General features: G+C 44.3%; 3 protein-coding genes across 5 annotated transcripts in view; 2 read left to right on the top strand and 1 right to left on the bottom strand.

The window, feature by feature from the left end:
- The first annotated feature begins 5739 nt into the window (after window positions 1-5739).
- On the top strand, window positions 5740-6663 carry LOC115768192 (uncharacterized protein CG1552). Of its 2 annotated transcripts, none has more exons than XM_030712702.1 (3): window positions 5740-6004; window positions 6070-6223; window positions 6376-6663. In XM_030712702.1, the coding sequence occupies exons 1-3, from the start codon at window positions 5851-5853 to the stop codon at window positions 6611-6613; spliced, it is 546 nt and encodes a 181-aa protein (XP_030568562.1). In that variant the 5' UTR covers window positions 5740-5850; the 3' UTR covers window positions 6614-6663. The 2 variants fall into 2 exon arrangements, with proteins under 2 accessions (XP_030568562.1, XP_030568563.1); XM_030712703.1 differs by having other exon boundaries at window positions 5742-6004; window positions 6070-6184.
- Window positions 6664-12315: 5652 nt separating this feature from the next.
- LOC115768205 (SET domain-containing protein SmydA-8) lies at window positions 12316-18585 on the bottom strand. The gene is made up of 5 exons (XM_030712717.1): window positions 18274-18585; window positions 14195-15231; window positions 14010-14132; window positions 13088-13281; window positions 12316-13034 (listed from the first exon to the last, which is right to left on the bottom strand). Exons 1-5 carry the CDS (start codon window positions 18289-18291, stop codon window positions 12817-12819), a joined length of 1590 nt encoding a protein of 529 aa, XP_030568577.1. The 5' UTR covers window positions 18292-18585; the 3' UTR covers window positions 12316-12816.
- A 6010-nt stretch (window positions 18586-24595) lies between these two features.
- LOC115768188 overlaps window positions 24596-27644 on the top strand; it is a 107423-nt gene continuing 104374 nt past the window's right edge. Inside the window, exon 1 of one of the 2 annotated variants that reach the window (XM_030712697.1) lies at window positions 24596-24655. The gene's annotated coding sequence lies outside the window, so the exon portion shown is untranslated. The remainder of the gene's footprint in view (window positions 24656-27644) is intronic. The other variant, XM_030712698.1, reaches the window with a different exon arrangement.

The following is a 27644-nucleotide window of genomic DNA, read 5'->3' as shown; positions in this document are numbered from 1 at the left end:
TAACACCTTCTTCATCGGGCTTAACAGTGGAAGACACAACTACTATTTGGGAATCATCTCCTTCTGCTGATATAGGGGAGGCATCATCTTCATCAGGGTTACCCAGATCCAGTCCTTCGGAGCAATCCACATCTTCCTCATCGAAGTCAACTGCTGAATACACTACCTCAAAATCGGAATCTTCGGTTAGCTCCGCTGTGACTGATATAGGAGAGGAATCATCTTCCTCAGATCAGCCTGGAATCAGTTCCGTTTCTGATATAGGGGAGGAATCTTCTTCTACAAAACAACCTGGAACCAGTTCCTCAGAGCAAGTCACATCATACCCGTCGAGATCAACTGTGGGAGATATTACTTCTATTTCGGAATCTTCGGTTAGCACTACTCTGACTACTATAGGGGAGGAATCGTCTTCTTCCAAAGTTCCTGGTACAAGTACCTCGGAACATTTAACACCTTCTTCATCGGGCATAGCAGTGGAAGACACTTCTACTATTGGGCAATCATCTGCTGCGACTGATATAGGGGAGGCATCATCTTCATCCAGTCCTTCGGAGCAATCCACATCTTCCTCATCGGAGTCAACTGCTGAATATACTACTTCGAAATCGGAATCTTCGGTTAGCTCCGCTGCGACTGATATAGGAGAGGAATCATCTTCTTCAGTGTCGCCTGGAAGCAGTTCTTCGGAGCGAGTCACTTATTCTCCATCGGAATCAAATGTGAAAGACACTACTTTCGATTCTGAAAATATGGAAAACACTACTTCCATTTGGGAATCATCAGTTAGCAATGCTGCGACTGAATCATCTTCTACAGAGCAACCTGGAACCAGTTCCGCTACTGATATAGAGGGGGAATCATCTGCTTCAGATTTACCTGCAACCAGTTCCTCAGGGAAAACAACATCTTTCCCATCGGGATCAACTGTGAAAGACAATACTTCCATTTCTGAATCTTTGGATAGCACTGCTGTGACTGATATAGGAGAAGAATCCTCTTCTACAGAACTACCTGGAACCAGTTCTCCGGAACAGTCAACACCTTCTCCAACAGGTTCAACTGTGGGTGACATTACTTCCAGCACGAGGCCTTCTGTTAGCACTGCTGCGACTGATATAGGGAAGGAATCATCTTCTTCAGATCATCCTGGAATCAGTTCTGTTACTGATATAGGGGTGGAATCATCTTCTACAAAACAACCTGGAACCAGTTCCTCAGAGCAAGCCACATCTTCCCCGTCGAGATCAACTGTGGGAGATATTACTTCTATTTCGGAATCTTCGGTTAGCACTACTGTGACTACTACAGGGGAGGAATCGTCTTCTTCCAAAGTACCTGGTACTAGTACCTCGGAACATTTAACACCTTCTTTATCGGGCATAACAGTGGAAGACACTACTACTATTTGGCAATCATCTGCTGCGACGGATATAGGGAAGCCATCACCTTCATCTCAGCTACCTGGAGCCAGTTTCTCGGAACAGTCAACACCTCCTCCCACAGGGTCAACTGGGGCTGACATTACTTCCCATTCGGAATCATCTGTAAGCACCACTGTGACTAATATAGGGGAGGAAACATCTTCTTCAGAACTACCTTGTACCAGTTCCTCGGAGCAGTCAACACCTTCTACAACAGCCTCAACTGTAAAAGACACTACATCCAATTTGGAATCATCTGTTAGCACTGCTGTGACTGGTATAGAGAACGCATCACCTTCTTCTCAACTACCTGTAACTAGTTTCACAGAACAGTCAACAATTTCTCCAACAGGCTCAAGTGTGGGTGACATTACTTCCAGCACGAAATCATGGGTTAGCACTGATGTGACTGATGAAAGGGAGGAATATTCTTCTTCAGAGCAACCTGCAATCAGTTCTTCAGGGCAGGCCACATCATCCCCGTCGAGAACAACTGTGGGAGGCATTACTTCCGATTCGGAATCTTCTGTTAGCACTACTGTGACTACTATAGGGGAGGAATCAACTTCTTCAAAAGTACCTGGAGCTAGTACCTCAGAACAGTCAACACTTTCTCAAACAGGCTCCACTAAAGGTGACATTACTTCCAATGCTGAGTCTTCGGCTAGCACTGTTGTGACTGATAATGGGGAGGAATCATCTTCCTCAGAGTTACCTGGAGCCAGTTCCTCAGAGCATGCCACATCTTCTCCGTCGGGCTCAAGTGTGGGAGACACTACTTCCTGTTCTGAGTCTTCTGATAGCACCGCTGGGAAGGAATCATCTTCTTCAGTACTACCTGGAACCAGTTCCTCATCTTCCCTGTCGGGATCAACTGTGGGAGACGTAACTTCCGATCCGAAATTTTCTGTAAGAACTACTGTGGCTGATTTGGGAGAGAAATCATCTTCTACGGAAGTACCTAAGACTAGTTTCTCGGAACAGTCAACACCTTCTCCAACAGGGTCAACTAAAGGTGACATTGCTTCCAATGTTGATTCTTCGGCTAGCACTGTTGTGACTGATAAAGGAGAGGAATCATCTTCTTCAGAGTTACCTGGAACCAGTTCCTCAGAGCATGCCACATCTTTCCCGTCGGGCTCAAGTGTGGGAGACACTACTTCCAATCCTGAGTCTTCTGTTAGCACCGCTGCTTCAGTATTACCTGGAATCAGTTTACCAGAGCCATCCACATCTTCCTCATCGGAGTCAACAGCTGAATACGCTACCTCCAAATCGGAATCTTCGGTTAGCACCGCTGCGACTGATATAGGGGGGGAATCATCTACTTCAGAGTTACCTGCAACCAGTTCCTCAGGGATAACCACATCCTTCCCATCGGGATCAACTGTGAAAGACAATACTTCCATTTCTGAATCTTTGGTTAGCACTGCTGTGACTGATATAGGAGAAGAATCCTCTTCTACAGAACTACCTGGAACCAGTGCTTCGGAACAGTCAACATCTTCTCCAACAGGGTCAACTGTGGGTGACATTACTTCCAGCACGAGGTCTTCTGTTAGCACTGCTGCGACTGATATAGGGAAGGAATCATCTTCTTCAGATCATCCTGGAATCAGTTCCGTTACTGATATAGGGAAGGTATCATCGTCTTCAGAAGTACCTGGAACTAGTACCTCAGAAGAGTCAACACTTTCTCCAACAGGCTCCACTAAAGGTGACATTAGTTCCAATGCTGAGTCTTCGGCTAGCACTGTTGTGACTGATTTAGGGGAGGAATCATCTTCCTCAGAGCCACCTGGAACCACTTCCGTGAATGATATAGGGGAGGCAGCGTTTTCTTCAAAAGTACCTGGAAACAGTTCCTCCGGACAGGTAACACTTTCTCCGACAGACTCAACTGAGGGTGAAAATACTTCCGATTTGGGATCTTCGGTTAGCACTGCTGTGACTGATATAGGGGAGGCATTATCTTCTTCAGTGTTGCCTGGAAGCACTTCTTCGGAGCGAGTCACTTATTCTCCATCGGTGTCAATTGTGAAAGACACTACTTCCGATTCTGAAAATATGAAAAACACAACTTCAGTTTGGGAATCATCAGTTAGCAATGCTGCGACTGAATCATCTGTTTCAGTGCAATCTGCAAATAGCTCGTCGGATCAAGCCGGATCTTCTCCAATTGGTTCAAATTTGGAGGACACTACGTTCATTTGGGAATCATCAGCTAGCACAGCTGCGACTGATATTGCACAGAAGATATCTTCTACGAAGTTACCTGAAACAAGTTCCTCAGAGCAAGCCACATCTTCTCCGTCGGATTCAACTTTGAGAAACATAACGTCCATTTCGGAATCTTCGGTTAGCACAGCTGTGACTGACAAAGGGGAGGAATCATCTTCTACAGAATTACCTGAAACTAATGCCTCGGAACAGTCGACATTTTCTCCATCGGACTCAACTGTGAGGCAAAATTGGGAATCTTCTGTTAACACTGCTGTGACTGATAAAGGGAAGGAATCATATTCTTCAGAGTTACCTGGAAGCAGTTCCTCGGTACGGTCAACACCCTCGACATCGGGCTCAACTATGCAAAGGACTACACCTGCTGCGTCTGTAATCACGGAGGCGGAAACGCCTGCTTTGCCTGAGGAATCATCTTCTGCGGGGTCACTTGGAACCAGTTCATCAGAATCTTTGACGTCTTCAGCAAAAGGTGCCTCAGAGGAAACGTCTATTTTGACCACGATAATTGGATCTACTGGAACCAGTTGGTCAACTCGCAATGAACCGGACAGTTCTACAGAACAGTACACTTGGACCACAGGTGACCCATACACAGATCGTACTGACTCAACGTCGACGCCTCACTGTAAACTGGTTTGCAGCTGAATGGGGCATGAATTAAATGTAATTTCGATTTGGATTTCTTACAGATCCAAAGAATACTGATGCCTCGACTGCTGAAGATTTTTATTAAATATATCTATTATTAATACGTTGCAAGTACTTTTAAAATGTGCAACTTCTATTTCCGGTGTTGGGTAATAAACAAATATATACATATTCGCAAATCTTCTAACACTCTTATAAGCAAGTGTTGAGTAGCGAAATGTTTTCAAATTTATGCCCAAAACAGATCCCAGAGTGGAGAAACATAAATGTGTAAAAATGTGCCAAGAGCATAATTCAAAAGGCTTTCGAAACCTTTAAAAGGAAGTGCATTTACTTTTTCTAGTGTTGGGTGATTCAAAAGCTGATTAGAGCTTAATTCAAGCAGCTTTCAACTAACAAAAAGTAAATGCGCTAATGACTGCAAATGCCACGCCCACCCAACAATAGTGCATTCCATTCGAATGCTACGTTTAAATACTCTTTCTTCCTGCTCTTTAACCCTCTGCACATATTCTTGAAGCTGCCAAACATATCGCAAATCTGTTTTTAACTGTATAGCTATCGTTTTCAATAGCAACCGACTTTGTTATCAGCAGTTCGACGCTTTAACTCTTTGGGAATTTGAACGCAACAAACGACAAAGCAAACATATACTCTAGTTTCACAAAGCTTCTAGTTGAGTAAGCCGTTTGTTAAAGCTGGGTATTTACTCTTCGGCTTCTTGTGGATAAGTTTCTTATGACGTTTTTCGTTGGGCAAAGTTTCTGGCAAGTTTTTGGCATTTTCTTGTTTTTTTTCTTTTCAGTGGGTCCAAACTCTTGAGTATTAGGTTTGCTGGCTTACAGAAGACTTGTAACCAGAGTTTCAAAACTGTAAATACACAATTTAGTGCTAGATTCCACGCTCCCATTGAGCGACCCAAACCGCCGCCCTTCCTCTCCCTACCCCGCGCCATCGCCCTCTTCCTCTCTCTGTGGCAACGGCTGCACTTGACATTTGGTGGGTATTTTTTTTTTTTCTAGTTGAGATTTAACTGGGCGACAATTATGACAATTTGGCGGATGGCACTGTGCTGTCCATGATCCGAGTGTGACTGTGTATTCAAGCTGGTATTCATATTCATGCTAGGTCAGCAGTTGCGGGTGGTGGAGCGGGGGGTGGGTTGGGGGGGAGGGTGTGTGGGCTGGCGTTAATCGTGAGCGAATGTAAAACGCAAAAATTTGCATTCGCATAGTTTTTTGTTGTTTGTTTGTTTGTTGATTTAATCAAGTGCTGCGGCCAATTTAGCCACACACACACACGCACACACACACGCACACACACATTTGCGAGGCGGCAATACGTTGCGTATACGTAATGTCGAGCAGCTTTTGGTGGCCGCTTGCTGGGAACCATGGTGTGAGTTGGGCGCGTAGTTGCCGCACATCAGTCGCCCGCCTCGCACAGTCCGCAATACACACACAGCGTACATATATACACACACACACACACATATATATATATATATATATATATATAGAGAGATAGATAGAGGATGTATGTGATGCAGTTGGTTGGGAGCCTGGCCGTGTGCCTCCTGGTCTGGCTGTGCAGCTGCGACGCCTTCGGCCAGTTCCACATGAAGCGCTATCATCTGCAGCGCGGCTACAGCGCCGACGATTCCAGCGAGAGCGACAACAGCGTGTTGCGTGAGTATGCCCTGGCAAGAGGATGTCGCTAACCTAGCTTGACAGACGCTCGACTTCTTCAACAGGCACCTATCGACGCTGCATGTGGGAGCAATCGAAGTTCCTGCCGCGCCGGCTCGTCCTGCTCAGTCTCTGTTCGAACCTGTTCTGCGAGAATAATCAGATAATGCCGCGCTCCAGGTCTATTTTCGTAGTGGAAAAAATATCTAGACCCAACGAGTAGTGCCAAATGAATAGATTTTCTAGTCGCATGCCAATCCACATGCATGCCAACAGCACAATAGCCCAACCAATCCCTCCCCCACCCACCCACTCTTGCTCCCTGCTAATGCAAAACTTTGGTACTTCTTCTTTTTGTTTTTTATGGCCAGCTGCCTGGACATTTTGCCGGACCAGTGTGAGCAGGGCGATGAGGAGGATCTGATGTACAAGCCCTTTCCGGACTGCTGTCCCGTCTATTGCAACCTGAAGCGGCGCATGCAACGCCTCCGGACAATGCATCTACGGCATCGCTTGCTGCGCAACCTGCAGGACTCTGTCATTTCTGCCGCCGCCGCCGGCTCCGCCGATGGCAATACGCTTCTCAGCGAGATTGGCTACAACTACTGATGCAGCTGGCATTACAGATTGTTAACTTTGTTGCTCCAAATATAGGCGGATAACAAATAGCTGATTGGCAATTGTGTTTGGTGTGCTTCTGATTGGGATTTGGCATTCGAATTGGACTTGGACACACTTCAAGTGGTTGCAGGAAACCGAAATACATGTCGCATATAGAATACCCTAGCTAGGCTATGCGTGGCTGGGATTGGTTTTATTACATTTTAAATCGTCTAGACAAAGATTTACGTATTTCGAAGTTTGGGAAGCTCGAGCAACTCCTAGTCTAAGACCTTCTGCTTTGAGCAGAATTTATGGCTTCAATAGCACTAGCCAGAGGCCACTTATTTATTGTTTGAACCAGCAACCGCATCATGGCAGCTCGGCCAGCCATGACTGCTGAGATAATTATCGAATATATCTGGTCATCTTCTAGTCGAGCACTCTTTGGCCTCGGCTTAGAACCATCTACCTTCTTTTTACTCGAATGACTTACAGTGATCACATATGATCAAATGATTCGCTTCAATTTGCATCAATCAGTCAACCAATAAGGCAATTTATGTAGATACTAAACTTTTCTAGAAAGTTCTGTGTATTAGGATTTGAACCAGCGATCTTACCTTGACAGTTCATTTAGCGATTAGTGCATAGATAATGAAGTGTTATCCTGGTGTAACTAGGATTTGAACCATCGACCTCACTAAATGGATGTCTTTATCAATAAGTCAGCTAAGCTAATGAAGTCATATCCTGCTGTAACTAGGGTTTGAGCCAGTGACCTCACTTAATTGACCTTATTGGTCAGCTAATGATTCAATTTATGCAGCATTAAGATTAGGATTAGAACCAACGACCTTACTATTTGCATAAGGATCTGCATCAATCGAAAAGACTTTCTCTTATAAGGACTAAGCATATTCTGATTTACCACTTAAGTGAATCCTGACAAATACCCTTTGTTAGGGCATTTGGAGCCAAATAACTTTGTCACTTGAGACACTCGCTGACAGTTGCCGGCTGCTACCGTGAGTGGCATTGTCAAGTGGCCAGCGGGATGGGTGGGGCATGTCCAAGTAGCCTTTGCTCCAAGGATAACTGAATCTGTGAACGCTGAAGCGAGTGGCTCATTAAGCTGGTCGCTTATTTGCATTGCTTTTGCGCACCTTTAATTGCATTTTGTCTTTTGTCTAGTTGCCTGTTTAGCTTCCGCTTCCGGCTCCGGCTTCAGCTTCGGCTCCGGCTCCGGCTTGGGCCTTGCCTTGCTACGTCCTTGGTTCCCTTTTGTGCACTGGTTTTATGGCTTTATGATGCCGCAGCTACTGCTGCAGCAATATTCTTTATGCCTTGGCGCTATCGCCGCTTATCGTTTTAACACTTTTACGTGCCACACACAGCAGCTGCAGCTGCAGCTTGCGCAGTGGCGTCTCCTCCTGGCGCTCGCTGGCGTCTGTCTTCATTTTTATCAGCAAACAAGCAATAAATTTTATTTTAATAAGCAACACTTTTGATAGCCATGTCTCGCCCTCGCCCACGCCCTCGGCTGGGTAGCGTCTCGTGGCGTTATCCTTGCCAACGTCGCTGTCGCATGTTGCATGTGGCGCAGAAGTAAATACAAAAGATACAGCTCGGTATTATCAGCTCTCGCCATAATGTTGCGGTTGCACGCCAGTGGCGCCACCTAGCGGGGTTCCACGCAACTTATAGTCAGATTTGATTCCATTCTAAAGAAGGAAATCTCCCCATGTAGACCTGTAAATATTTGAATAGCAGAAGCAATATACTTTAACGGGAAGGAACATAGCAAATGCTCTGGCGAGGCTACGATCCGAGCCAAGGTATTGCCTGAAGGAGCAAGAAAGACCGACGTCCAGATGGAAATCTGATTAGTTTCGAAACATTGCAGCAAAGCGACGAATCTGACTGGATCTGGATCGACTGATCAGGAATATATATAGTTAACAAAGTCTGAGATGTGTACTTACCTCAACCAAAAGTAAGGAAACAACTAAATTATTCCTTAAGCAACCACCTAGGTCTTCCTCTTCGATCTGTTTAGATGGAAGTCTTGAACATTGGCTTATTTTCAGTACACTTGTCGTTTCAATATTGCCTTATGGAATCTCTAATTATATTGCCAATGCCGCTATTGCCTTGTTATTGTCCATTTTGAGAAATCAGCCAGCATGCGCATAGATGGATCGCAGCTGGCTGTTAAGGTATTGGAAGCCTTCTCGGGCTGAATGTGCCCCATTGAAGCGACGTCAATGCCTTTGGCTTTGGCTTTGGCCCATTACGAAGTTAACAACAGCAGCTTTTCGCAGCAGGCGCCCGGTTGGGCGGCTGGGCGTTCAGCCAACTCCTGGCTAAAGTCCCGCCGGCTGGGCAACCTGGCTGCCTCGTTTACTTTGTGTGGCAACGTCCTGCCGAAGCCGTTGTTGTTATACCCCGAACGCATTGAAAGTGCGCAAAACAGGGTATAATGCACGTAACATAACGAACCCATAAAGGGTATATATACTATGGCCAGGTCTCTCGTAGGGTCTCGTTACAATAAGATCCTGATGTAAACAGCATTTTTTGTCAAAAAAATTGTATTGGGATCGGACCGAGCACCGATTTTATTCGAGACTGCAAGCAATGTCTGATACACAATCACAGGGTAGCGCTCTCTCTTGTTGTCGTTGCATGTGCTCTGGTTGCCTGGCATCGTCTTATTTTTTATGTGGCTTTATGCATCTCTCGCTCCAGCTCCAGCTCCAGCTCCTGCTCCCTCTCCAGCTCCTGCTCCTGCTCCCTCTCCAGCTCCAGCTCCTGCTCCCTCTCCCTCTCCAGCTCCAGCTCCCGCCTCAGTTTCTCATTGTGTTGCGTGTTGTTGTGGCGCCTTTGCTGATGCTTCTGCCTCTTGTTGTTGTTTTTACTTTGTTGCACTTTGAAGATTATTGCACAATGCAATTTATATTTATCGTACGCTTTTAGTTGTTACCGTTTCTTGTTTTTCTTTCATTTATGCCTTTGTAAGATACACACACACACACACACGCACACATGCTCCCTTATATAAGTGCATTTGCAATAGATTCGCAAGTGTAAAGCCCAGTGGGACTCGTCTGCGCTGCTGCTTAAAGTACTTACCACCACCTGACTTTTGCACGACTTCATAAATTTAAAGGTGCCTGAAATTCTTCAATAGTGCTCTCTACCACAAGAAGTTTCCGAAGAAAGAAAGTTAAGTTAAGAAGGAGAAGAAGGAAGAAGGAAGCAGCTTCTTAGGCGAGCTTCTCTCTCTCTCTCTCTCTCTCTCTCTCTCTCTCTCTCTCTTCAAAATGTTGTAGAACTTCTTAAAGAAGAAGAAGCTTCTTAGGCGACCTTCCCTCTCTCTCTCTCTCTTCAAAATGTTGCAGAACTTCTTAAAGAAGGAAGAAGCTTCCTTGTCTATCTTACTTATCTACTCAATTCTTCTCTCTTTCGAGAAAAGAAACTCTAAGAATACGCAGCCCTTTCCCTCTCTTTCCCTCTCTTTTCTTTTCTTTTCTTCTCTTTCTAGCATTATTTATGGTGTTAGCGCATTAGCTAAACCTCGCTCTCCCTGTCTCTCTCTCCCTCTCACTTGCCCTCTCCCTCTTTCCCTTTCTTCTAAGAATATGGAAAATGCCTTTGCTCTATCTAAATTGATTTGCATAAGTTTTGCACAGAGTCTCACTGGGTATTTTTGCATGTTTGTATCAATGAACGCAATTTGAATACCGCCATCCAGACACCTTACCCAACACCCCCCTACCCTCGCCCCACCCTAGCCCGTCTCGTCTCCACTCCAACAAAGCCAACCCCCTCAAGCCGCAGTTGCACAACCGACAGGCGCTCGAATGTTCCGTCCGACACTTGTTACTGGGAAATGTGCATCTGTATCTGTATCTGCATCTCAACCCGAAATGTATCTCAATCTCGGTGTGACTTTATCTAAGCTGTGCATCTTTGCTATTATTATGATTGTTGTTGTTTTCGCTTTTGTTATTATTATTATTTTGTTGTTGCTTGCCACACAATTATTATGAAATAAAGAACTGCCTCTCATTCTTATGAATGTTTTCCTTTGCATTTTATAGCCACATGCTCAGTGTCTGTCTGCCTGCCTGCCTGCCTGTGTGTGTGTGTGTGTGTGTGTGTGTGTGTGTGTGTGTGTGTGTGTGTGTGCCTGGACTTCGCTCTGTCTCATATGATGGCCATCCTTCCGTTTCCGTTTCCGCTGCAGCTTTGTAACTGAATAAGCACTGCATTAAACAGTTATCCACCTGTTGCAGACAGACAGCTTACATGAAATTGGAATAAATCCAATTGGAAAAGGATGTACATCTGAGATTTAGTCCTAGGTGCAGTAATAGAAAGAGACGGTGAGAGGCTGGAGGAGCAAGGGAATGAATTCTATTCTAATATCATAATTTTGATAATATTTTGAAATAATTAGAATTTTATAATATAATATAACATAATTTTCTAATTGGAAAATGGACTTTTGGCTAGATCGATTTGGTCGGAAATGCTCGAGTAGGAGATACCCTGCACGCTGCAAACTGCGCAGTCTCTGCGCTTCTTCTTCCCTTATAGTCCGATCTTTATGCAACTTTTAGGGCTTAAATATAAAATATTATGTGATTCATGACAAACATTTAATATCCTATTTAACTGCAAATGTCAAAATATTTATATTTAGAAATGATATTTAATTGAAATTTTTGTGAAAAGTTAAGGGAATTGTTTTTTTGTTGTTATAAAAATTGAGTATAACAATATAAACAAGCGCCCAAGAGCACACAAGAAATTAGAAGTTAAGTAATATACGTTAGATATAATTAAATGGAATATGTTAGACTTGGGTGAAAGTTGCAGTTGACAGACTAATGACAGCCACTTGACAAGCAGTTTTTACAAACTTGGAGAGCGAGAGCAGTTCGCCAGTGTTGCCAGCTGGGTGCTGGGCTTAGGGCTTTGGGCGTTGCCAGGTCGACGGAGAAGTTGTGTTGCCATCACATTGAAAGCGGCGTCAAAAATTGCGATAGGAGTTCAACTTGCTGTCAACTATCAAAGAGAGTGGGAGAGAGAGAGAGAGAGGGACAACAGCTCGCCAGTGTTGCCAGCTGGGTGCTGGGTGCTGGGCGTTGCCAGTTCACATTGAAAGCGGCGTCAAAAATATGCATTAATTAACATTGCGATAGGAGTTCAACTTGCTGTCAACTATCAATGGCAAAGTGCAAGAGTCAAGGGGAGCGCGTAGGGGGGGGGGGGGGGGGGGGGAAAGCATCAGCGACTTGTCTGACCATTTCCGTTGCTCTGTTGTCGCTTCGAGTTTCCGTCGCCTTTTCCGTTTCCGTTTCAGTTTCCGTTTCGGGGCGCAATTAGCCGGACAAGGATTCTCAGGCTGAGCCCTGAATAGAACTCAACTGAACTCGAAAGTTGTGCGCGTTCTGTTTTTTTTGTTTTTCTTTATTGCATTCTTCATAAAAAGCGAACACAAAGCACAGGCAAAAACAAAAACAAAAGACGTCACAGATTACAGTTTCAGCATTTTCGATTTGCCTGGCAACATTGAGGACCAGAGATAATGGGACGAGTCCCAGCGAAATGTTGGCTAATTAAAAATTGTTGCCCTCTGTCAAGTTTTGCAGTGCCGCCTCGCTCTCTGTCCAGTGCAAGCTTCTTAAGGACATAGAGAAGCTTACAGCAGCTGTTGTGCTTAACAGCACGACTAGTAGATACCCTGTACAGAGCAGAGACTGCATTTACCCCACACACTATCCAGAAGAAATGTGTTCGTTGTCTTAAGTCCGATCATAGTGATATTTGCAAATATTTTTTTCAGCGTATAACAGTTTTTACAAGCATTTTTATAGCTTAGATTCTACAATATAAAAGTCTGTTCTTGACCTGTAAATTCTATAAATAATTATTGCTATTATTCGATTATACAACCTTAAGTGAGTTAAGTAAAAGACAGTTTCACAACAGAACATAGCGTGGGATGGGATGTTCCATGTTATAAAGTGTTATACTATACGATATAGTACAGTAATCCAGATGAATTGGATTTCTTAGCCAGCTGCTGGTATGGCTAGCACTTGGAGCAAGTTGTCGGCCGAGAGTCGAGTTCACACGGACTACAGCAATGTATATATGCATGGGCATACAAAGCTCTAGAGATGGAAGTTCTTCGGGTCTTAGCAGCCCATTTTGATGAGCGCATCGGCGGCAGCTCGACCCATTTCATGCTCGCTGGAACCGGCTGGTTCCAGCTGTAGAATGTGTGCGCTCTCCGTGAGCAGCTTGACGACCTCGTTGATGCGCTTCTGGAACTCCTGGCGCGACATCTGGCCCGTCTGCATGCCCAGCTGGGCGAGCACCATAATCGGAGCATGCAGCTCGTACATGATGACACCTGCGAGTGTACGAATTGTAGTGCTGGTAATTTTAGATGATCTGTGCACTTACCGCGCAGACGGGTTAGACCCGGCTCCAGTAGATCGATGACGGCCAGAAATTCGCGACAATAGCGCTCCTTGCGCGCAATATCCTGCGGCGACAACTCCGGCAGCAGATAGCCCTCGATCCGGCCATATGTCTGGCACAGCGAGTACTTGGCCGACAGCAGCAGGTAATGATTCGGACGCAGCATCTCGCGGTACCTACAAGTATGTCCATCAAGTCAGATCAAGTTTTATTCGCAGTTCAGACAAGCCTTGGACTCTCTCCTTGACTCCCACAGAGCTTCAGTCAGCAGTCCACAGCGGAGAGCTTAAGAGCTAAGCTTTATCTTTCTGTCATTCACACCTTTGCTCTTTCGACTTTAAAGGTCTGCGAACCCATCTATCAAATTTTGTTGGTTCTATCCTCGTTAGATCCTGAGTTCAAAAAGCACTCCATAAAAACAGATCTAAGAGTCAACAGTTACGCACTTCCTCAAATATGGTTGCATGTTAAGCCTGTGAGAACCTATATAACAAATTTTCTAGGTCCAGCTCTGATAGAACCTGAGATCAATAAGCACCCTGTGGGAATAGATGGAAGAACAGACAATTGTGCATGGAAGTGCAAAGGAAAAAGCAACGGGCAATGCCGGGTAATATCAGACGTGCATGCTTGAAGTGTAGCTGACGTATCCTGTTTATCAGGAGATTTCTAAGAAATTCCCCGAAACCTAAGTCTTCAATTTGGTAAATAGATATTTTGGAGCATTTTTCAATTCCCCAACAATCAGATTGTTGCTGAGAATGATTTTTCAACTTTAGATAACTCAGAGAATCAATGAAAGAAGATTTTCAAATTTGGAATATAAACATTAGAGAGTATCTTCCAGCTATATTCTAGATTTCCTTATGATCAGATCACTTTTGGATGATATTGAATATCATACCGTGCCAGAAAGTTCTCCAGTGCGGGAATGTCGTGCACATCGATGGACTCCAGATCGTCATTGATGCGATCCAGTAGACGCTCCAGCTGGACAGCGCTGAGGCGTTGAGTGCAGCGATCGCAGCTGAAAAGGAGCATGGATTAGGCAACGTTCGGCGGGAAGGATCAAGATCGCGCTCTACTTACGCCCAGTCGGCGCTCTGGTCCAGCGGGTCGGTGGCACGTATGCTGCCCAGCTGACAGGACCTGCAGACGAGGGCGCTGCAATCGCTGCCCAGCTCCCGGGGATCGGCGCAGCGCTGGCAACGGCACCAGAACAGCTTGCCGCCCTGGATGAAGGAGCGCCGCTTCAAGGTGCCCTGCAGCGTGTACGCATAGCTGAGCGTGAGCGTCTCCTGTTCGCGTACGGCGCGCGATGTGCGCAACAGGATGGCATAGCTGAGTGGATCGTCCGTGTGCGCCGTGTTGGGGCTGCAGTCGTGTGCGAGCAGGAACGCGCTCGGATAGAGCGTGCGCGCCTTGGCGCCGCGCTGTCCAATCTCAAAGCAGTTCACATCCAGGATGCCGCAAATCTCGTGCAGCTCCGCCGCCTCCAGCTGCTGCAGCTGCCAGTCGTCGCGCAGCCGTCCGATCACCTTCTGCTCGTAGTGCTGCCAGAGCGTAGCGTTTGCGCGCCGCGCCGCCGTGTGCGACTCCATGCGCCGGATCTGCGCATAGAGATCCGGCGACAGCTGGCGCAGCAGCGCAATGCGCACGATCAGCACCAGCTCGTACAGATCGCGCACCTGGTCGGGTGTTGCATGCGTCGTCAGCAGCTCCGCGGCCAAGCCACGTCGCTGCCCATAAATCTCACACTCTTCCTGCGTGTGGCCCAGACGTCGCTGCTGCAATCCACGGCAGCTGGCGCCGCACAGCGGCCAGCCGCAGCCGGCACAGCGATATTGCTGCGCCGTCAGCTGGACGGGACGATAGCAGCCCAGGCAGACGGGCTCACAGCTGACGCAGGGACCAATGGCCAGCGGCTGCTCGGTGATGAGCAGCTCGCCCGCCGCCAGCTGACGATTCGCCACCAAATAGCGTCCAAACAGTTCCGAGTGCGCCACGCGAAACGCCGGCGCCAACTCCAGCTCCGACTCCAACTCTGATTCCTTTGCCTGGACGCGAGCCTTGGCCTGAGCCTGAGCCTGGGCCTGGGCCTGGGCCTGTTGTTTGTGCTGGCGTCTCTGCAAAAGTGCGCTCATTAGTGGCCACATTCCCTGCTAATTGTATTCTAATTGCTCTGCCATGTTCCGGTTCGACTCATTAATCACAACCGGGCCCCCCCCCCCCCCCCCCCCTCGCCGATGGCCCAATCTGGCGACAAGGGCACGGTGAAGGGTTGGGGGGATGCGCTGCCTGTCAACAGCTGGCAATTAAAAGACACTCAACGCTGAATGCCTCGACGAGGGCAGCGCGTGTCCGCCTCAACAGGTGCCAGTTTTCAGTTAACAATTTAAACGCCAGACCTCCCACCTCCCACCTACCACCACCCACCACCCACTTCCACACCTGCCCACCTGCTGCACATAGATTCAGTTGCAAGCGGAGCGCTTGCAGCACCAAAATAACGAGAGATATTAGCTTATGGCTATACCCTGCGAATGCTGAGCAAGGGTATCATGATTTCGTGCAGCTTTATGTAACAGGCAGAAGAATGCAACTGCCAAAACATAATATATACATATGCTTGTGCAGAACATCGAGCTGACAAGCTCTTTCGATCGATAACTGCTTCCATTTGAAAATTATCGATAAATATCGATTTTGAGAAATTATATCTTAAACATAACTCGAGGATTATAAGCGCTAGAGACGCCAAACTTGGTATTTAGGTGCGTGTATAGTATACACAAATTTCGGATATTTCACTTTTTGGATACCTCACCGCGTACCCCACGAAATTGTAAGAGCCCCATTGTTAAGCCTTGGGATATGTATTCAAATTGAACATATATTTAAGCCATGAAAGTTTCATTGAAATACGATTTGGAATACTCGAGTTATTCTAGAATGTTTTTAGCATCAAATGGAGCTGGGCAAGGCCGTACCACAGCCATATGACAGGGTAGCTCCTAGTCGAGCACGCCCGACCGATCTTTATTTTTATGATGGAGAACTTGTGTTTATTTTGATAAATGTAATCAAAACCGCAAGTGCCTAGATATAGAACGAACAAAAAAAAAACAAATAGCTTAAGCTATCCGCGCAATTGTGTTGCGGGCATTCTTGCGACTTGCGGCATGTGGCATGTGGCATGGACTTGGAGTGGCTTTGGGGCAGGGCAGGGCAGGCGGGGGACGACACTTGGCTGGGAATACTTGGTTGTATATGGCGTTTATTTATAGGTCGCGCCGCTGCGAGCTGCCGTGGCCCAAAAATAGGCACGGAACACGCAACGCAGAGCTGGCCCCCTTCTGTATGCCCCGCTGCTGTCACCCGGCGTTGCACGGTGGTGGCCACGCTGCGGGTCAACGTCGGAATTCCACAACATGTGGCGCGGTTTGTTTTGGTTTTTCAATTGCGTGTTTTTTTTTTTTTGCTTTCTTTCTTTGTGTTTTTCCTTTTGGGCTTTAGGAATTTTCATGCGTTTCAATTAGCTGCCCGAGAATGCGAAAACACGAATATTTGCCTTTCGGTTTTGCTGCCTTTTATTATTATTTAGCTATAAATCTAAGATTTGCCTGCGGCCATCCAAAAATAACTCATTTTTATTATGAAAAACAGCAAACAGAAACTGAGCATGAATATCAAATTCAAATAACAATCAAAACAACCAAAAGTGAGACTGTATCCGACTGCGGGATACCCGAACTCAGCGCCAAATTCTAGAGTAAAATTCGGTGCTTAAGGTCCGATCGGAATGAATTTCTCATACTCTTGAATATAGAAAGCAATTGGGTAAATTTTTCAAATCTGTGAATCCAGCTGTTAAAATATATGAGCTAAGCAAAATATAATATACTTGAAATCGATATTTATCGATATCAAGAGGCACAAGATATCGAATGAGGGAGAAGATATCATAAATCTCTTCCCGGTTGTGTGGAATCCAAGGAGCTGACCAAAAAGTGAAATATTATTGCCCTGTGAATCCAGCTCTTAAAATGTACGAGTTATGCTAAAGATTAAGTGCTCAAAATCGATATTTATCGATATCAAGAGAAAGGAGATATCGAAAATTTGTTGCCATTTGCGGCGAATCGAAGAAATTGACTAAAAAGTTAACTACTGTGAAACCGTATATCTAGCTCTTAAAAGTTGTGCTTGATTAATACACTCAAAATCGATATTTATCGATATGATGAGGGCGGAGATATCGAATGAGGCAGGCGATATCATAAATCTTTTCCCATTTGTGGCGAATCGAAGAAACTAGTCATAAAGTGAACCATTGTGAATCTGTATATCGAGCTCTTAAAATATACGAGCTATGCTAAAGATTAAATGCTCACAACCGATATTTATCGATATGATGGGGGAGAAGATATCATATCATAAATCTCTTCCCATTTGTGGCGAATCGCAGGAGCTGACCATAAATCGAATTATTGTAAATGTAACTTTTGAAATCTTCCATTTGTGCTTAAGATTTATATTAAACCCAAATCGATATTTATCGATATCAAGAAGAATGGGATATTCAATGAGAGAGTAGCTATCGAAAGTCTGTTTCCCTTTCGGATCGAAGAAACTGACCAAAAAGTGAACTGTTGTTATTCTGTGCTCTAAAAACCTTCCAGCTATGCTCTTAATTGAGTGCTCGAAATCGATATTAATCGATAAAAGGAGGCAAAAAATATCGAAAATCAATATGATGAAGACTTTCTGCATACGATATACGACATTTGAGATCTTACGCTCTCCCGAGTTTGATGCGATCTGACAGACGCACGGCCGGATGTTTATGGCTTGATCAAGAATATATGAGAACATATGTATATTTATAAATATATATATAAATATAATTGCATTTAAATAATCACATCCACAGGTGCATCAAATGACATTATTGCGCGTTTTTGTTTGGCTTTTCATTTGGCTTTTCATTTTGGTCGAGCTATTAAAATGTTTATGCACACGCACAGCCATTTAATATGCATATTTATTGTGTGGTAAATTCATTTTTAATTATGCTGCCAGCACAGGACCCTCCCTACTCCCCCCCCCCCCCCCCCTCCCTCCCTACTCGCGCCCCGCCCATCATATACGCTGGCAACTATGTTTACATGTTTTTTTGCGGGCATTTTCTTCTGCTTTTCCGGCCTTTTTTTTGTATTGGTAAAGGCGTCCGATTAACGATTAAATTGATTTTAATTGATAATTTTTACGCGCTCAGCATGGATGTCAGCGCGCGGCTTGTATGGCTCGTCGGGCGTGGCGCGGGGCGACAGAGGGGTTTTTGGGCGCGTTTAACAGCTCGACATTTAATAATGCTATGAAACGATTACAGCAATAAAACACAACAACAACAACAACAACAACAACAACAACAACAAAAACAACAACAAAAACGAAGAGAACAACAATTTTGGACACGTTGTTCGAGCCGCGGCGCACAAATTGCAACTGTCGAGTTGTTGTCGCCCGTCTCCGGCATTTGGCACAGTTTCAACAGGGCCCGTGCGACGGCACCACAATTTTACACACACACACACTCACACTCACACACACACTCACACACACACACACTCACACTCACACTCTCAACAGGCATCCACAGATGTTCGCTTGCAATCGAGCCAAAAAATTATATTTATAAATTTATGATATTGAAAACAGTTTTTTGGCCGCAACCAGAGACAACTTGTAGATCTGCCATCCTCTCCGCCCCCACCCGCCCCCTCCACCGCGCCCCTTACAATGCCATTGCCACAGACTAGTAGGGGCTTGCCTAAGGGCATACTCTATAAAGTAGTCAATAGTGATAGGCAAAAGTCTACGTACGCGCAACAAGTTGAAGTACTCTGCTCGCAACTGGGAATGGGTGGGATGTATCGGAATATTAGGGGTATTTCCAATTTATACGAGCTCTTAAAACTCAAATACTCTACTCGGTACTGGAAATGTATTGGATCTATCACAAAAGTGTTATATACCCAAATGATGTACACTACACTACCAAATTAGGTGTCCCTAGCTCTTCTAATGCTTGAGTTATGCTTAAGACGCAAAGTCTCCAAATGAATATTGTGAAAATGGGCGAAGATATCAAACGGTATCTTATAGTTAATGCTGAGTAAGAACGCACAGACAGATCTATCAATCAATTACCCAATCAGTCAGTTAATCATGTAAAGAAAGATAGTTGTTGCATATACCCTGAAAAGGTCTCGAACAGGTTCTCAAACAGATTGACTGTAAATCTACATCTTAAGGAAATGCCTCAAGGAAGAAAGGCAGAACGGACATATCTGTCAATCAATGCCTCAATCAATCAGTCAATCATGCAAAGATAGTTGGATGTTACATGGACTCTGATAAGATCTTGAACAGGTTCTCAAACAGATTGACTGTAAATCTACATCTTAAGGAAATGCCTCAAGGAAGAAAGGCAGAACGGACATATCTGTCAATCAATGCCTCAATCAATCAGTCAATCATGCAAAGATAGTTAGATGTTACATGGACTCTGATAAGATCTTGAACAGGTTCTTACAATCAATCTATTTAGTTCACATGTTTAGAAAATGCCTCAAAGATAGACAGATCAGTCAATCAATCCCTCAATCAGTCCGTCAATCATGTAAAGCTGGACTATTGCATAGTCTCGCCTGCAGTTCCATAGCAATTTATATTCCAATCACATTTCCCATCATTCTTTCACTAATATTCCACACTTGCGGGTGAATTTGGTTAGCTGCAGTGAAAAGTCATCAATCAGTCAAGCAGTCATTCACAAACGGTTTCGCATACAAACAGATCATATTGTGGATTACGAATAGAATCAAAATAGAACCGAGCAAATAATTATGACATTAATAGAGTAGAACGGACTGAAATTTCTGTGCCTACAGATCTAGTTCTATTCTAGCTACGGGCAAAAAGAAATTAATAATAAAAATAAATGAAAATGAAAATTTGAAGCAGATTTTCTGTTATTGTCCACACCCAAGCCGAGGCCTAGCTGGGAGAACTGTGCTCCAAATATTGCCCTCTCTCTCTCTCTCTCACTCTCTCACTCTCTCACTCTCTCCCTCTCTCTCGTGCTCTCTCTTTCTGTCGCACAATGTACTTCAAGCCAGCTGTTGTGTATGCTCAGAACGAGAGTCTCACATTTAGTTGGCAAAATGCAGCCGCTGGCCAATTTCCTATACCCTGTACAGAAAGTGAAGAGAGGGATGTATCGGGTTTTCGAATTGGAAGCCTGCTGTTCAATTCATGCTAAGAAATCCATATAGAAATCCATGTGGACTCCAGTTTGAGCGCGGGAACCAAAATCTAGATACACGCATGTAAAGAACTAGTTTCACGAATTGAACTCGAGGTGAGTTTGAACCGTGAACCGTGAACTAGTGACCATTTATTGTGGATATATAAAAAAAAAGAACTATTTATGTATTAAATGTTTTGTTCTAGAGACTGATTTTTACAAATGAACCGAACCAGTTCACAGCTAGATCATAAAATGATCACAATTACAATAACAACCAAAATTAGATTTATATCCCTGAATTGTAAAAGTTGAAGGAACCAAGACTGGAACCATGATCTGGGTACACATACGTAAAGAAGTTCAAGTTCATGAACCTCACTTAAAGCGCGTGTGAACCGTGAACTGAACTAGTTTCTGGTTTATAACGGATCTACAAATTCCAAACTTTCAAAAAGAAAAGAAAAGCAAATGTTCCAAGTTTCAGCTACGCTCTAAGATTTCGTACAGGGTATTATGCAGTCGGTGACAGTCGACGGCAACTTTCTAAAATGTTCTTGTTTTAAGTTGTTCTACGTTTAATTGTTGCATAAGAAGAGGCGCCGCCTAAAAGCGTACAATGCCAAAATGCCCGCAGGTGTTCCGCCTGTTGCCGTGCATTGCAGCGGGAACGAATGGAAAGTGGAACACGGAACATGGCACATGGAACATGGAACATGCACAACTCGCATTGGCACTCGCTTTGGCTTTGTTTATGATCTGGAGCGGAAATACGACGCATGCAAGCTGCCATGCCACGCCCCACGCACTACGCCCTACGTCCACTATCTGGCCAGGCCACAAGTTTGCCTAGCCGGCAAATATTTGCGAGTCGAAGTGGGGGGAGGGCGGGTGTAAGTTGTTGTTGTTGTTGATGATGATTTTTGGTGTCAGCATAAATGTCACTTGCTTCCTATTCCTCCCCTCCCCCCCACTTTCCACCCCTTTTTGGAACGTGTCTCGTCTCAAAATCTATGCAACTGTGTCAACTTAACCCATTGTCTGGCCATTGCCACGCCCACGCCCACGCCCACGCCCACGCCCACACGCCCCTTTCCTGCAGCCGATGCCAAGTGCAAGTGCGCACGTGACGATAAGTCAGCGTTCAACGTTGTGGCGAGGGTCGCTTCGTTAGTTGCCATTCAATTTAGCTATTTTATAGCTGAATTTGGCTAGTTACAAAGCTCGTTCGCTGGCGATAAACGACATTTTGGCTATTTTATGGCAACGCTTTTTGTGCTCGAAAGCAGTTCCGAATTCCTTCATGGCCAGTTCTTCCTCTTTACTCCAGAGAAGGGAACTTCTGGAACAGCCCACGTCTGTCGGCTTTATATGTAGAGAAGGGACTACACTTAAAAATACCCTGTACCCTATGCCCTACTCTTCCATTACTTCCAACTTCCTCCAGGACGAGTTCTTCCTCTATTCCAGGGAAGGGAATCTCTGGAAAAGCTCACGTCTTTCGGCTTTATAAGCAAGGGAAAGGAATACACTTAAAAATACCCTGTACCCTATGTCCTACTCTTCCATTACTTCCAACTTTCTCCACGACAAGTTCTTTCTCTCTTTATTCCAGGGAAGGGAATCCCTAGAACAGCCCACGTCTGTCGGCTTTATATGTAGAGAAGGGACTACACTTAAAAATACCCTATACGCTATACCCTACTCTTCCATTACTTCCAACTTCCTCCAGGACGAGTTCCTCCTCTTTATTCCAGAGGAGGGAATCTCTGGAACAGCCCACGTCTGTCGGCCTTACATGTGCGTCTCTTTAAGGGAAGGGCGGGGCGCGGGGACAACACTTAAAATTACACTAGACACCAGACTATACACTGGACTACAGGGAAAACGCAAGCTCATGTACACATATTCGTATGTATGTCTAGAGTGAAGCATATATTTCAAACGATTGACAAGTGCAGCAAACCGGATGGGCCAGTGTCGCTTTCAAGTACGCAAATCCTGCGCGCCGACCTCGGGTTGCTTCATGAACTGGTTCAACTGGTTCAACTGGACGGGTGGCGGTGGAGGGGGGTTGGGGGGGGTTTGATAAGAAAGTGGGTTTTGCGGTCGCGGTACCGTAGGCTTGAAATCGCAATGGCCGAGTAACTGGGGAATCAAGAAACTGAGCATTACACAAAAAATATCCAAGCCAAGAACTTACCGTCTTTTTAACTGGTTCATTGGAACATTCGCTGCAACGGGAATGCATGGGAATGGAACATGGAACTGGTTCGTGGTTCATAGTAGTTGTATTGGGATTCGTGAAAATGTGGTTCGTTCTTCTTTGTTCCTGTGGCTCAATGTTCCGTTGTTCGTCGTGTTTCCCGTTATTCGTGTTGATGATTCCTTTGCTTCAGTGTTAATTGGGAAAAGTGTGTGTTGGAAAGTGTTGGAAGGTTTGGACTTCGGACTGTAGCTGCGCAACTGTTGCGTTTAAAATAAACATATTGAACCATGGAATTGTGAAAAATGTGTTATGGAATTCAAATCAAATAAATCAAATGCGTCTCCTTTTTTTTTTTCTTTTTTGTCATTTTGCGTTTTTTGGCTTTGTTTCTGGAAAAACAAACAATTTTCTTTACCTTGCCCTGCTTTTGTTCTAGAGTTGTACTTACCTGGGTTTTTCATTTTCTGCTTTCCTTACAGGATACCCCCCAATTTTTGTACTTTTTTTTTTTGGTATTATAAGGCTAGAATATTTCGTTCGATTTCAGTGTTTAGATTTTGAAACGAAAAACAAAAACATTATATTGCACAAAACATAGGGATTTTATTCATATTTTTTTTTTCGAAATTTTTTATTTTTTACATAGTTTTTTTTTTTCTTTTTATTTTGTTCTCTCACAACATTACTTGGCTGTTTTTTTTTTTTCACTAACAATTTTTAGTTGTTGTTTGTTCCAGAGCTAAATTCAGAATGAATATTGCCGAATTCCCATACAGGGTCCCCCCCAGATCTGAACGTGAAAGCTAACTAGATGACAAAACAGTTTTCTCAATTATTAAACGCCTTCTCGATTATGAAATTCATTGTTGTAGAACTTTAAAAAGACGGAAAACAAGTGAGTTGTGAGCGCCTGACGAGAAGACACCCTGTATCCAGCTCAATTAATCTTAATTTTAGAAAGTGCATCTTAGAAGTAAAGTATTCTGGATTTACCTAAATAACTATATTTTTTATTCATATCATTTTATATATTTCATAATATTACTTATTTCGCGAAATGTCAATATACCCTTTTCTTGTAGCCACTTTTAGAGGGTACAAATAACGACAACAATGAAAGCATAACGGGAAATCGAAAAGGTGAGTTAAAACCCACTCAATAATGTCCGCGCTTAAAACTAAGCTTGACAGAAATTAGAGAGGTGAGTTTCAGCCCACGCAATACCGACTGCGCTCGAAGCTGCACTTCAAAAAGCCTGCAGAGGTGAGTTAAGAGCCATTCAATTCGGACTGTGCTCAAAGCTGCGCTTGAAGAAACTTCTAGAGGTGAGTTAGGATCTACTCACAACAGCCTGTGCGTTTGCCCAAACTTAAAGTGGTGAGTTAGGGTCCACTCAAACATGCCAGCGCCTGCTGCAAAGAGTTAAAGAGTTGAGTTCGCAGTCAAACTTGTGTTCACAGCAGATTATTAAATAATTTTAACTTTATTTCTGTATAAGCCTGTGTGTGTGTGTGTGTGGCGATAAGATTGATTTAAGAACTCCATGGTCGATGGCTTTTAGAGTAAATATTATCTCTATTGTCTGGCCTGCGGGGCATTTAAAAACTCACCACCGAGTGAGAGTCTTATTGTTTTTGTCTAACTGTCTTTATTTTTATATCTACTTTTGGGGAATGCAAGCATAACGGCATTGCCGGCTTTTTTTGACTGCGGGGCACACAATGAGGCAAACCCAAACCCACTCAAAACAAACAAATCAAAGCGCTTTGCACGTGTCAAGCAGCGGCTGAACTGAGGCTCAGGCAGACCGACTCAAACGTGGCGAGCCGAGTGTCTGGTCGAACCGAAGCACGAGTGCAGCCGACGGCCGACAGCCGACAGACGACAGGCGACTGGCTGCTTGTGTGTTGCCTTATAACTCACCACGCAGCTGAGCAGCTGCCACAGTCGTCGACCGGCTTTCGCAGTGTTCGCACTTGTCGCGCAATAGTAAACCGACCAACGTCAAATAACGGAATTTTAAGTACCGTAAGCGAAACACGTGTGGAGCCAAAAGGCGGCCGCAGCCACTGAGTTTCGCGGTTATTGGATTTTTATATTTCAGCTGTGCCTCAGCTATATCCTATTTGCTTGTGTTGTTGTTCTTTTTTTTGCATTTGTTTTTTTTGTTTTTGTTATTGTTAATAAGTGAAACTGAAACCGCGCCACAAAGTGCGCCATTCGCGTGTGCCAGAAAGGAGTGACAAAAGTTATTAATCATTTAAGCACATTTATGTCGCCTGGTGTCGCACACACACACACACACACACACACATAGTCTCACATAAAGCGGAAATTTAGTTTGCTTTGTCTGCGTATGTATTTTTTTTTTCTTGTTGATGGCCCGCTTTAAATTTGCCTGCTTTTGTGTTCTTTATTTCTGCCTGTTTTTCGGCAGTCCCGTTAAATTAAATAACGGCACAAGCGGCATGTTCCCGCGTCCGTTTCGAGTCGCTTGTTTCGCTGAGTGCGCTTTGTTTTGAGTGAGTGCAGCCTTTGGCCAGAATGCACTCAATTGAGTGCAACGCAGCTTAATTGCAAATTCGGCGACGTCTGTTCTGAGTGCAAACATATTTAAATTCTTGTGCTTGACTGAAACGATTTCCGTTATGAGTGTGAATCATATTCAAAGTGTTTTGCTATTAGTTCGAATAAGTGCGATTGAGTGTGAATGTGAATGTTTTGAATGTGAGTGTTTGGGTTGTACAGTATCGTTAGATATATATATATATATATAGGCTATATATTAAGCGTGTAGCTGCCATTCATACTTGTGATTCGTTATTCGAATGTCAAGTGAATGCAGTCATTGCGTATTCAAAACTTGATAGGCTCGCATTTGAATTGATTTTACTCGTATTCAGTTTTAATTCTCCATATATCATTCCCTTGACCTCTCGGAAAAACGGGAGCTGAATCATAATTGATTCATTCAAATATCTGATTCAAAATGAATATGTGAACACGTTTCTGAATTGCTTCAAAAGAATCTAAATTGTGAATAGTTTATATTTTTTAGATCCCTTGGATCTATCAGTTCTTACCAGACAAAGAACTCATTCGTACTTCGGGACGGGGAAAATCGGATGAAAAATCCGTATATGAATCCTTTTGCTTCTGGAAATATGTGAATTGAATCACAATTGATTCATATTGTTTAAAGTCTGCCGCAAAATTAATATCTGAATACGTTTCTTTATAGAGTCAAAATATTCTTAATTGTGGATCGTTTCCAGTTTTCTTGTGTTGATCTTTCCATTTTAGGTGCAATTCTGGGGAAAGTCTATGTGTAAAGTAGAGAAGGGCGGGACCTAGAGATAAATCAATCAAACTATTCTGTAGCCTTTCAGCTTAAATCCTGCTCAAAGTGGAGCCGCGCTTCGGGCACGCTTGGCTCACGGGCAGCGTGTCTGCCTGGCGAACGAGTGGCCCCCGGTTCAATGCCCGCGATATACATATCGCATAATTTTTAAGTTCATTCGAAATGTCGTTTATTTTTTTTTTGCAGACATACCAAATGTATGTGAATACATCTTTATATGTATTCAATGAGTGTTGCATCATTTGCTGGTTTTTATTTTTATTTGCCGAAAAGGAACTGAAACGACACACTAAAGGGACCGCCGGGAGGGGGGGGGGGGGAGCTGTACGGACGGATACAATGAGAGTCCGTTCGCTTTGGCATTCACTTCCAGTCGATTGATTTTGTCAGTCCCTTTCTTGCCACAGCTGTTAATGTAAATTCTGAATGGCTTCTCACGATTTCTGCAGTTCGCAACGATTTATGAAAATTGAAGTCTTTGTTTTATTACACCTGCCCAACACCTTGACGGGCCGTGCCGAATGCCATCGATTCGCCGTTCGCCCCCTTCTTTTGCGACTCCATTGTTGCCGTTTGCTTCAATATTTTATGCAAAACAGCTCCCCATGCGCAGCCCCCCCTCTCTTCCCGTTCGACCCAACCCTTTCACTTGATTTAGCGCCAGGTAGCGCCTCCTGCATGTTCACCTTGTCTCGACCTACTTTGCATCGAGTCGCCTGTTCGCCTAGAAGTTCAAATTGTGCTAATGCTGCCAATATCGAAGGCCTGCTCTGGCCTAATACTCTCCTTACGCCCAACCCTTCCCCCAGCCAGAGCGAGGGTATTTGCATTTTGTCACAAAGAAAGGTCGAGCCGGTCGAAGATTTACTTCTTTTAGGATCACATTCCTTAAAACCTGAACGTGTTAAAAGTGCTTCAAAAGAGAGATCAAAGCCTCTCCGAAAACTTTAGGTAGGGCTGGCAACTCTGCCAGCTAGGTATATCTAGTAATGGAAGGGATTGAGGGAGACAGGGATTGGCGAAGTATAATAAGAAAACATATCATTGCATCAGTAAGACAAACTGAGCCCGATTTCTACGACTTTCCAGCCGGTTCTTTCCGATCAACTCGTTCGATTCCCTGGGCAAAGCAATGCTAGCAAACGACAGGGTTGCCACCTTTGCGTTACATCTGCTCTTTACATATATATTCATGACCAGGACGACGAGCTGAATCGATTTGTTAGTGTCCGTCTGTCTATCTCTTCTTCTTTTAAGCAACCCATCATATTTAAGCTGTGAAAAGTTGATAAAGATCGGACTTTAAGCACCGAAGTTATAGTCTCTATATATAAAACTGATTGACTGACTGATTGACTGTCTGATTGACTGTCTGATTGACAGACTGAATGATTGACTGATTGAACGACTGATTGACCGACTGACTGACTACTGACTGATTGACTGACTGATTGACTGACTCGGTTGGCAAATACGGAAGGTTTATTTAATGCAGGTTTATTCCTAAGCTTCAAGATTCTTGATTCCAAGAGTTGTTTCTTTGGAATCTCATTTTAAATAGAAGTGTGAATCATCTGAAAATCCGTCCATGTGTTCTTGAATATATACCAACTGTGGGGGAACAGTTGAACGGGAACAGTTGGGCCGCTCATCCCG

Source organism: Drosophila novamexicana, unplaced genomic scaffold (genome assembly GCF_003285875.2).
Source record: "Drosophila novamexicana strain 15010-1031.04,08,12 unplaced genomic scaffold, DnovRS2.1 tig00001692-arrow-arrow-pilon, whole genome shotgun sequence".
Taxonomy (NCBI): Eukaryota; Metazoa; Arthropoda; class Insecta; order Diptera; family Drosophilidae; genus Drosophila; species Drosophila novamexicana.
This window is presented reverse-complemented; position numbering and strand designations above follow the sequence as displayed.